The sequence below is a fragment of the Vipera ursinii genome (genome assembly GCF_947247035.1).
Source record: "Vipera ursinii genome assembly, chromosome: 5".
In the NCBI taxonomy this organism is placed as follows: domain Eukaryota; kingdom Metazoa; phylum Chordata; class Lepidosauria; order Squamata; family Viperidae; genus Vipera; species Vipera ursinii.
In genome coordinates this window covers 41,374,374-41,386,582 of record NC_139518.1, presented here as the reverse complement: position 1 = coordinate 41,386,582, position 12,209 = coordinate 41,374,374, and the positions used below count along the sequence as shown (strand labels likewise).

The 12,209-nt window shown below is 33.6% G+C and overlaps 1 protein-coding gene across 5 annotated transcripts in view; it reads right to left on the bottom strand.

Moving 5' to 3' along the window:
* Positions 1 to 12,209, bottom strand: part of ARMC8 (armadillo repeat containing 8) — an 82,416-nt gene that overhangs the window by 27,851 nt on the left and 42,356 nt on the right. For all 5 annotated transcript variants that reach the window (XR_014492656.1, XM_083363724.1, XM_083363725.1 and 2 more), the window contains 9 exons: positions 8,978 to 9,058; positions 7,947 to 8,022; positions 7,771 to 7,861; positions 6,850 to 6,910; positions 6,106 to 6,306; positions 4,370 to 4,465; positions 3,100 to 3,182; positions 2,773 to 2,854; positions 1,124 to 1,210 (listed from right to left, as the gene is read on the bottom strand). Coding sequence is in view for 4 of the 5 variants with exons in the window: in XM_083363724.1 (XP_083219850.1) it covers positions 1,124 to 1,210; positions 2,773 to 2,854; positions 3,100 to 3,182; positions 4,370 to 4,465; positions 6,106 to 6,306; positions 6,850 to 6,910; positions 7,771 to 7,861; positions 7,947 to 8,022; positions 8,978 to 9,058 (858 nt within the window). In the remaining variant the exon portion in view is untranslated. The remainder of the gene's footprint in view (positions 1 to 1,123; positions 1,211 to 2,772; positions 2,855 to 3,099; positions 3,183 to 4,369; positions 4,466 to 6,105; positions 6,307 to 6,849; positions 6,911 to 7,770; positions 7,862 to 7,946; positions 8,023 to 8,977; positions 9,059 to 12,209) is intronic.

Genomic DNA, 12,209 nt, shown 5'->3' with positions numbered 1-12,209 from the left:
GGGGTAACTGTTGGATCCCAAACAAAATTTAAGAAAAAATTGTATTATTGAGAATCAAATGAGGATATTTGATCCTGAACAAATCAGATAAGGATTGCAGTGATTTGTGGTAGATAAGAAATCATTGTAGACTTTCTACGAGTTAAATGCAATAATAGATTGTTAAAAGATGGCTTTAAACTTTAACTTTGTTGTTGGTTTACCTTTTAACTACCTTTTCTTATACATTTACATAGATGATGGTTAAATGGATTGCAAACAGATATGTAGAAGTTTATAAATTGTGTCTTTGCAAGATGGGGAAAACAATTATTGCTGCAATATACTTATCAGTATTCAGTTATGTCTATAGCTTTTTTTTCTAATGCACTTTTTAAATATTTTGCCTAATTTTGTTTTGTTTCTGTAAAATCTCTTTTTTTGGAGTTTGTATATTAACTTTCTGAATAAAATAAAAATTTATTGGAAAAAATATTGAATATACTCAGTATTGCTTTTTATAAAATCTGAACAATCTTTTTCTTGACAAGTCATATTTCATAGTTTCAGAAACATTATTATTATAAGTATGTTAAATATAGCTAAGGAAACAAATTATTGTAATTTTTTTAAAGAATGACACACCTGATTTATATAGAATTTAATTTTTCCTCAGTAGTTTTTCCCCTCAGTATTCACACATAAGTGGAGAAGCTTCAACTGTATGGACATTTAAAGCTGAATTCTAGAATCCTCTGGGGAAAGTATAACTAATGACTCAGATAATTTTCATTTTTTAAATCTTCTAGAGTTCAGAGAAGTGCAGGCTGTTCTAGGTATTAATAACTGAACACTTCCAATAGCTATCACAACTACCAACGCATGCATATTTGGATGGAATATAAATGCAGACGAACCAGATCAAAAATACAGTACACTCTTAATGTTAGTAAACCCTAACAGCATGATTTCTCTACTCAAAGTGACATTTTGCCTACTTTCAGAGAAAAATTGTTCTTATGTGTCTGCTGAGAAAGATCAGAAACAGGACTTCACCCTCATGATCTCAGTACATATTCACGTTATATTTTATACAAAGAATCAGATATCTACTTTTATGGTTTAAAAAGCCCAAGCGACCAACCTCTTTGCTTGGAGAAAATTCTAAGAGAAGATTGCATAGAGTAGAAGATGCTACCACTAAAATTTCATCTGGAGCATTCTGTAATACCTAAAAAAAGAAAGAACAGGTAATTTCATCATAAGCATTGTTTCAAGAATTTAGAATAATTCAGGACTGTAGATATACATTTGCCTTGCTACCTTTGCAGGCACAGAACCTGAACTCCAGCTTTCTTTATTAACATTTGGAAGTTAAATAGTACCAACATCTGTTTTTTTTGCAGTTAATCTATTCCAATTTCAAGAATTCTAACTGTCATATCAGCTGCCTATACTTAACCAGGAAAAAAAAGGAAACATGTCTTCCTTCTTTAAAGCGTTTAATGACACAATACTGCCTTTCTTATAACAGGAGATATCATCTAGCCTAGGTGGAAATTACTCAAGACTTTTGAGTTATTAATCTGTCTTTTGCTAATGAAAAAATATAATAACAATTATTTTCTATAAAGCTTCAGAGAATACTGCAAACAATTCTTGTGCTTTCTGAGAGATTTACAGCATATATCAGGAGTTCCCAACTGGGGGTTTGAGACGATATTCCAGGGGATGCGAAAACATGGGTTTAGAAATTTCAAAATTATAGTGTATATGCATAACCAGGTATTACTTTTGTAAGCGGTGCGAGAATATATATCAGAAGCGTTCTAGGGGTGCAGGGTATAGAAAAGCTTGGGAACTGCTGGCATATATAAATGAACAGGGATTGCAACTGGAAAAATCACCAGTTTTAAAAAGCATGTACTATCCTATACACAATAGCACTTTAAACATTTTGTAGCAGTGAAGTATTTTCCCATATGCACTTCAATTGCATTGACCTTTAGAAATAAATATCTGCTTCAAAATACCAATGGCTTCCAGCTTTATAAAAATAAGGGTAAGACCATTACTTTTTAAAAACTATATTTATCAAGATAAGGATTCTGCTGTCATTGACAGTTAGAAGAACCTAAACTGAAACAGTAATTCTTAATTAGAAATATAAACCTACTACTTATTATTTTAAAACTATTTTATATTCAACCACACACTTTAATTCTAATACATTATATTTAATTATTTCTAGATCTTAGCAAGATCATATTTTAGGTGAATTGAAATGAATGGGTAAATCGCTAGAACGATATCTCTAGATACAAATTTATTTTCTTTAACTAGCCTTAAAAATGTACAAGGAGTCCTCAACTTACAACCATTTGTTGACAGCTCGAAGTTACAGCGGCACTGAAAAAAAGTGACTTATGACTGTTTTTCACGCTTACAACCATTGCAGCATTTCCAAGGTCATGTGATCAAAATTCAGATGCTTGGCAACTGGCATGTATTTATGACGGTTGCAGTATCTTAAAGTCATGTGATCACCTTTTCTCACCTTCAAAAAAGCAAAGTCGATGGGCAAGCCAGATTCACTTAACAACTGTGTTACTAACAACTGCAATGATTCACTTAACAACTGTGGTAAGAAAGATCGTAAAATGGGGCAAAACTCACTTAACAACTATATGGCTTAGCAATGTAAATTTTGGGCTCAATTGTGGTCATAACATGAGGACTACCTGGATAATATTGCTTTTTATATCACAACAAATAATCTCCTAATGTGCTTACCTTCATTAAGGGTTTCCATACAGCATGATCTTGGAAACTGGTTCGTAGTTGCTGTACAGATCTTGACAAACTGTGCAAACATCTGCTCAGAAAAATGAGGTACAAGTTCTAAAATGCTTCCTTTCCATAGATAGCTTTGTAATCATTTTCAGAAACTGAGCTAAAAACTAAAAATTCACAGTCTCTTTCATCATACTACAATTACTGCAAAAGATAATTCATAATTTTCAAATAGTTTAAGATCATTGTATGTCCTAGTAAAGGAAGTGAAGAATGTCAGACTGAAAATATGAAATGTAAGGCTAATCCCACTAGGTAAATTTATACCTGACTGCAGCTAAGCGCACTTTGATGCTAGACTCAGATAAGCCATTTACAATCCGATCCATCATATTTTCAGTTTCAATTATCTGAAAAAAAGTTATCAAAAAAGTTATTGGATTTTACAGAACAAAACAAAGTATTTATTATGTTTATTTAATGCCATATACTGTGTACAGTATGCATATAGTATGTGCAAATACTAACTGGTAAAAATGACAAAGTTGAATTTCACATTTTAAAAAGAAATTTCATGCTTCTGTTATATTATGACAATGAAGCATATTGTTATATTACATTTATACATTAGATAAATGGCAGTTTTTATTATTTATCAAAATTGTCAAAAATTATACAATTTTCTACAATTCCATTAAACCTTAATATTTTTAACTAGGAAACTATAACACTTTATTCAGATATCTTATTTCATTACAAAATATTATTATTGAAATTAATGATAAGCAAAACATATACCTCAATGACAAGGTTATGTACCCTAACTTTTAACTTATTTTCTGTATTTTCAGATTGCTATAATTCCCTATTGTACAACTTGTGCAAAAATGGCAACAGCAGTTTATAACTGAATATTAGTATTATTTCATTGTCCAGAGAAACTAACTTTGTAGAGTTTTCTTGATATGCTAGTAACATCAAAACTGCTAGTTAGTTCCTAAATATAACAGTTTTAAATCTACACATTCTAAACTATTGAAAGTATCTATTTTTACACCTAGTTATGCACAGATTTCAACAAAAACTACTCCAAATATCTAAACGCTCAACATATGAGAAGTCTGAACAACCAAGAAAAAGAAGCAAATTCTGTAGGATGTATGAAGGAAGAAAAATTACTGATCAGTTTCCTGTAATCCCAAACTCTCCACAGGAAGATAATAGTTTTTGAAGCTGAAGGGGAAAGTATTACCAGTAGCCCTCAGTTAAAAATGATAATTGGGACCAGACTTTTTGCCCCTCAGTCATGTGGCCATAAAGCACAATGTCACATGACTGTATCCTCAGCAACAACAATCCTGGAACTCCCCACTGCTGTTGTTAAGTGAGTCCCAGGTGGCTTGCACTCAGGTAATGTGTGATGCATAAGTCTCTTTTTTTCAGTACTACTGTAACTATGAATATACACCATATGTATGCTTGGTAAGCAAGGATTACCTGTACTACCAAGAGATATCAATTTTATTATTTAAAAATTCTGAAAGTTCCTTCATGTTTTTGAGATATTGGAAACTAACTGATAAATTCTTAGGCTTACCTTCTTTCGAATATCTTCATCATTTGCTCCAAGTGCAGCATAGAGCTTGAATGCAGCCTGGCGCAATTCATGAGCATGTTTTAAATCATGGTCAAGCTATTAATGATAATTAAATTCACATCATTTTTTTAAAATTGCAAACTCATGGATGTTGATCAAACTATATATATTCTGAGTTCTGAATGGAATAGGGAATGTCTTAAATAAAAATGCATTGCAAATTGTTTAAGACATATTTCACAACTATTACTTTAACTAATTTATACCATCTGGGTGAAGCGTTTAGATTAGGAAGCACTTTTAAAACTTTCCAACTGGCACTTTATTCTGTATCTCATGTAGAACTTCATTTCTGCTCTCCTCAATAATAATAATTTAAATCTTATAAATCCTAACAATTCCCTTAAGTTGAGCTCAAATCCTAGTGATTGCATTTTCTTGAAATAATATAGAGTTTGCTTTTTATTGAAAAAATATAGAAACTGTTTGCTGTCGTTCCCCCACCCCCCCCCAGGACTTTTTTCAGCTTTCCTCTTTAGCCTGCAATCCTGGGATTGTCTAGTCTAGTAGTAGAAAAATACTAAATAGAGCTTAAGCCCACCTTCACAACCACTTAACCTGAGCTGATTCAAACTTAGAATCTCTATAGGACAGGACACTAAATGAAGCAAGACAAAAATGAAGATGACTGCACAAAACACTACAGAATTGTATAATATTTAATATAACAGAAGCCAATCCCTAAAGCAATTTGTTTAGCTTACATTATATGTATAATTTAAAGTGTTTGCTATGAGATGTTCCCATCATTACAGCCATATTAAAAAAATGGTTAAATTGAAACTTCACCATCTTTTCACCATCTCTGTGAAAAGAGATAGAAGATAGGGAAATCATTTGGGAGAGCAAGCAAAAACATCCCCTATATCTATATAATACTTTGTTTGTAAATTTGTATCTTTTTCAAGATTAAACAAGAATATTACCTGCAATGTTTAACTCACCACTAAAAATAAATGCATTAAACAATCTGGGATTAAATGGGCTAAAATATTAATAATGGGAACTTTTACACTGTATCAGATTCTGTGAACCAAGATTAAGCTGCAAATCTCCATTTTCTGTCTACTACAGAGCTTGCCGACTACTAGACTGAAAGTTGACAAAGTCTCTCAAATACTTGATATAATGTAAATAATTATTATTGCAGTTGACTGAAACCATATTATGCATTTGATTATCTTCTATAAATGTATAAATGTAGTTCCCCCTCATACCCAAATCAATTTAAAATGGTTGCCTTTCCCATCTTTCACTCTTTGTCCTGCATTCCACAGCCATGAAGCTGAGCAATTGTTAATTGTTGACATAACTAATATCAATTGGCTTATCTCTCATATATAGAATTTCAATCCCCTCTTCAGGTAGAATCAAATACAAGAAACTGTAGCAATTATGTTAACTTCTTGGAACAATTTATTATAGCTCATTATAAACCCATCTAGTTTGTTTCACATATACAAAGTCAGAAGCATATATATTTCAGGCACAACTAAATAGCTAATTCACTTATTGTCTCAGCTGACGATTCTGTCAGATTTTCATTTCAGTTTACAAACAATGATTCTAGATATAGATATATAGTAAATATATTAATCCAAGTTCTCATTTTTTCTCTCTCTCTCATGCACACAGAAACACACTTGTCATACCTACTTAATTCATAATAAACCTACCCTTTTTATATCAGTGATGGCACTCACTGAACTAGGGTATTTGAAGTAGTCTGCAAGCATTGCAATAAGGTGGTCAGTAATACTGGCAATTCTCTGTAGTTCAATATCTGTTTCAATCAAATAGGCCAGAGTTTCTGCTCCATCTACTCTTTCTTCTAGTAGTCTCTCTTTACTACACATCCGTGCCAAACATGGTAATGTCTGGAAATTACAACATCTGAAATTAGTTTTTTGACTAGTTGTTTACATATTTCTTATATAAATTTCTGTTAAATTTGTCACTAAATATAGGTGTTTTAGCAGGCATTTCCTAATAAAATATGTCATCAAACCTACTTTGTACAAAAGTAAAATTTAAAGCAACCACTGATATTCATGTTTATTAATCAGTATTTACATTGTTATATGATCACAAATTCAAATCTATTATATGCAACTACGGTATAATACTTGCACAGAACATTATTAAGCCTTGAGTCCAACCTTCGCTTAACAAAATGTATTAGACTTACGTAACTTCATCATGATTTACAGACAGAATAATTTAGCATTACTGAATACCAATACAGGGTAGTATACAAACCATACAACAAAAACAATATTACTAAAAATCAAATAGTAACGGTTAATTATTAATTATTTGCAGACTCTTTACTAAACCTCCTGTTTTTAGTAATAAAGTTATTCCACTATTTGTTTTGAGGTATCTGTTTTAAGTACTATTAGTGTGATTCACCCACCTACCTTCAACACAATGCAAATGTCATCTGTACGGATTGCTCCAGCTCTGCACATGTATGTAAGGCTACAATGAAATATCAAAATAGCATGATTACTGAGTTCAATGTATTAGTTTTGATTCTGTTATGATATATATATTTTTCCATTGGGCAATAGTACCATGTTATGTATCTTGAATTTTATCTGTTGTCCCCAGTTTTGTGTTGTTTCTATTCATGATTTTTTAAATGAGAACTGTGGGCACTAATCTAAAGCTTGGAAAGCATTAGGAATGTGTATGCTTTGACAATTACTCAGAAATGGACCTCGATCAAGGCAAATACAACACCTATTTGTGCTATTTATTATATATACACCACTATAAACCTGTGTAAAATGTGGTGTAAATTTAATTAATTTTTAATTAATTAAACCATCTTAGACTTGGTTATGATGGGGCACTATAAACCAAGTTACAGAATTCTTTCTGTAATTCAATAAATGAGTATTAAGGCATAAAATACATATACAATTCAGGGAAGGTTCTTAGTAAATTAAAATAATGGTTAAACTGAGGCTGGCTGTAACTCTGTGGTTTATTCTGAAATGCAACTACCTTCCTAAATAGAAGACAAATGTATGCTGACTTGATTAAAAATTGATTGGATAATAAGGGAACATATAGTCCTCCTCCTAGTAAATGTCTGTTTTATGGTTAATCAAAGCTAACATGGTTTCATTTTCATGCCTCCCAAATGTCTGCAAGTCCAAATGTGCTCATTGTCCTAAAAGGATTGTCTACCATTAATACCATTAATTGCCTACTATTAATGCTGGTGACTGAGATATTAGATTCTGATATTATGCACCCTTGATTAAATTGGGAAATTAATATTATAAAACAGGTTTTATTATTTAGCATGTTTCATACAGCCTAAGGTTTACCATTTGGCTGATGTGAGCTGCATTTCAATGGGCTTGTCTCTTTGTAACATTTTCACAAATATCTGTGGTAATAGTTCTCCATCGACCAACACTGAAAAACAAAGAGAAAATGTGTTTCAAGGAACAGTTTAACTGTTATTATTTAATGAGTATCCATACTGATCTCAGAAACCTACCATTTACAAGAGTCATTGATATCTGGGGGTTTTCAAAGGCTAGAACTGCAAAACATTTCAGTGCTTGCATTCGAACCTGTATAAACATACAGCATTTACATTAATTACAATTACAGTATTTTAAGAACTATTAGAAGTCAAGTGAAAATGTCATTTTAAAACTCATCGAAACTGTTTAAAAACTCAAAAAACTAAAGGGTACTTATCAAAAGTGAAACCAAATTTTCCAAAATGACATGAATTATTGGCCAAAGCATTGTGTGTTTTCTAAAGTGACTGAAATTTGTTTTCATGCATCTTAATTTGGGAAAAGTGGATATTCAAAAATACATAGATAAAATTCTTTTTCTAGAGTCCCAACAAATTTTGTGACAAGTTATTTGCTTTCTGTACTCTTAAAATATTGTAATATTTAATATTGTAAATATTGTAATTATATATAAATATGGTAATTATAGTTCTTTATTTACCTAGAAATTTCAGGTTTAACTTAATAAATTCTTAATACTCCAAACAACAAAGAGGTGTTAAAGCCACCTGTAATTATTAATTCTATCACTTTGCTCAACTTCATATATTAATGGCTTGACTTTCAATTTCAGTGTAATTACTCCCACATACTAAATTTGTTTTGATTTTGGCATACTGGATACTAAACACTTATAATTATAATATAATAACTATATAATGTCTAAATGTTCCCTGGCAGATGCTCTCTTCACAGAAAGATAACTGTCTTAATAGTCTATTTTCTTCCAAACATACTTGTCTTACTATATGTATCTGTCACCATAACCATAAAAAAAATCATTTATAAAAATATATTTATTTACTTACTCTTTTAACACTATTTTACAAGAAAGATCTCTTTCACATCTATACAGATCTATCCGAGCCCAAACTGAAAAAATTTGCACTCCCTTTTTCATCAGAAAGGAGCTAGACTAACTTATTATTCTGCCAATAATATTGCACCAAGATTTTAAAATAATAACTTAATTTATAGAAAACAGATTATATTACTGGCTTACTTTATAAGATGCAGAGGTTAACAGATGAGCAATATTCTGAACTGCTCCATGATTAAACAGCACTGTCTGATGGTCTGGACCCTATCAAAAAACAAACCACAGCTCTTTAAACATAAAGAAAAAACAAGTTATTTTACTTTATACTAGTTATTTATTTATTTATTTATTTATTTATTTATTTATTTATTTATTTATTTAATTTATATACCGCCCTTCTCTCAAGAGACTCAGGGCGGTGAACAGGGCAATACATAAAATTGGATACAAAAATTAAAATTATTAAAACATGATTAAACAATGCCCATAAATTAATACAATTTAAAATTGAAGTCATTTATAAAAAATCCCACCCCGTTCCATCAGGCCAGGCCAGCTTGTTTAAAGTTACTTGCAAGCTTATAGCTTTCAATGTCTAATTTCATTTATTATCATTACATGACTTCACCTTCACTGCTTGCCAGCAATTTTTAGAAATAACACAAAATTTTTAGGACTTCCGGTGGCGGCGCGGCGCCGAAGACAGCCTTCCCGGGCTGCCCGCGGCTCAGCTGTTTGTTTTTTCGCCCGAAACAGCGCCGATCAGCTGTTCGGGCGAAATTGAAGCCCCCTCCTCGGGAGAAGAGGAGGGGGTGAGGCCCCAGGTAGGGGTAGAGTTCTCCGGGGCCGCCTGAGCTTGGAGCTTGGGCGGCTGAAGGATTGAACTCCCCCGAAGCCTGGGTTGCTCCCAGCTGGCCGGCGTCTCTGCTCCGAACTTCTTGGAGCAGAGCCAGGCGTCTGCGAACCATCCCTGCCTGAAGAAAGGACTATGGTTTAAAGGAGCAGGCAGAGCGGTACAAGAGGAAAAGGTGAAGAGGATTATTTTACTATACTCTCGAGCTTGTTGGACTTTTTAAACTTTAAGTGAAAGTGCGTCATAATTGTGGACTAAAAGATGGCGGCGAAACCTCCCCCTAAAACTCTTCGGAGTGGTGGATCCTCGCCGGTGCAACAATCATCACTACAGGCGTTGCACCCTCCTGAAGCGCTGACATCGAAGGATTTGCGAGATGCTTTGGATAAACATGCCCAGGTACTTTTGGAATCAATTAATCAATCAATTGCTGATAAATTTGCACAGATGGAGGAGAAATTGGAGAAATTGGAGGAGAGAATGGAAGAGAGAAGTTCAGCGTGATGAAGGTAGACATTTTGTCTTCAGTGCATAAAGTGGCGGAATGTGTGGAAGATTTAGATGAAAAAATGGATGATCTGGCTCAAAGGAATGCTATATTAGAAGTAAAAGCACGGGAGAATGAAAATGCAAGAGACAAAATGGAAAGGGAGTTAAGCCTTGCCCAATATTACCAGATGCAGTTTGCTGTCAGAATCAGAGGTTTAAAAGAGAATATTAAAGAAGATTTAAAGCAGCTGATCTCTGAGGCTCTCGAAGTGGTATTGAACCAGCCAGCATCTGAAATAAGAGCAGCTATGGATAAAGTGTTTCGGGTGAATTCATGGATTGCCAGACAGAGAAAGTTGCCTAGAGATGTGGTGGTTTATTTTGCAAAAAGAGAAATTAGAGATCAAGTTATACAAGCTGCCTATGATGCTAAAGTTGTGATTGCTGAACAAGAAGTCTTGGTTTTAAAAGAAATCCCTCCAAGGATTTTAAGGGGAAGGAAAGACTATACATTTCTCGTGCATGAGCTTAAGCAAAGAGATATAAGGTTCAGATGGGAGATTCCAGATGGGCTGATGGTGATGCATGAAGGTAAAAGGTATCGGCTGATTACTGTGAAGCAAGCGCGTGATTTCTACAATAATGTCTTAAAAGCAACCCCATTAACACTTCTGGAAGCTGTAAAGGGATCTGGAGAAGGAGAACATCAAGAGGATGAAACAGAGGAAAATGGTGCTGGAGGAGATCAAGCTACAATTTCTTTGGATGATCCTAGAGAGCAAAGAGTAACGCGTGCTGCTTTAAAACGAGCAAAGAAAATAAAAGAACAAGATCAGCAAAAGCCTTCAGATTCTTCACAACGTACTCATAGCCAAGCAGTGGGAGGAGCACGGCCTAAAGAAGTTAGTCCTATCAAAGCTGTGGTCCAAGAGCTTTTGGAGGATATACATGGCAACTAAATTTTTAACCTGGAATGTTAATGGACTAAATTCACCGCAGAAGAGGAAGAAAGTTTTTCAATATTTAAAACAATTTAAGATAGATGTTATATGTCTGCAAGAAACGCATATTAGAGTTTTGGATCAAAAGCACTTACTGAACTCGAGGCTGGGTACGCAATTTGTTGCTTCTGCAGAGAATAAGAAAAATGGAGTGGTTGTTTATGTTAAAAGTGCCTTAACAGCAGACTTAATTGAAACAGACAAGCATGGAAGATATGTTATGATTGAGCTGTTGTTAGAAGGTAAAAAGACGCTTTTAGTTGGATTATATGCACCTAACCAACAACAAGCTGACTTTTTTAGCTTACTTCACACAAAGCTTACCCAGTTGGATTATAAATCTTTTATTTTTATGGGGGACTGGAATGGTGTTTTGGATGTGCAGTTGGATAAGGCTGGAGCTTTTAAGCGCATTCCAAGTCATGCTAGATTGCCTAAATCTTTTTTTGAATTGAAGGACGACCTGGAATTGCGAGATATTTGGCGTGAGAGACACTTGCAGGAGAAGGATTATACTTTTTATTCTGACAGACACCAATCTTTTTCGAGGATTGATTTTATTTTGTTGACTAATGATTTTTTTTGAGAACTAAAAAGGTGAAGATTTGTGCAAGAACTATCTCTGACCACAGTCCAGTTTGGTTGGAGATTGATAAGGAGAAAAGAGATAGGCGCTCGTGGCGCGTAAATGAGAATTTGTTTAGAAATCAGAGAAATGTGGAAGAACGCAAACAGCGGATGAAGGATTTTTTTGAGATTAATATGAATAAGGGTACCTCTATGGATATGGTTTGGGATGCTAGCAAGGCCTATATGAGAGGGGTGTTGACATATATGAATAATAGACATAGACGTGCAGTGGAAACTAGAAGGAAAGAACTGGAGAATGAAATAAAGAAAAAAGAAAAGGCTTTGATTTTGAACCCAGAGGATGTGAAGATCAAGGAGGCTATTAGACTGCTAAGAGGACAATTTGATAAATTAATGGCTGATCAAGTGGCGACCAATCTGCGGTTTGCTAGGCATAATACTTTTTGCAACGCTAATAAACCAGGCAGATGGTTAGCTTATA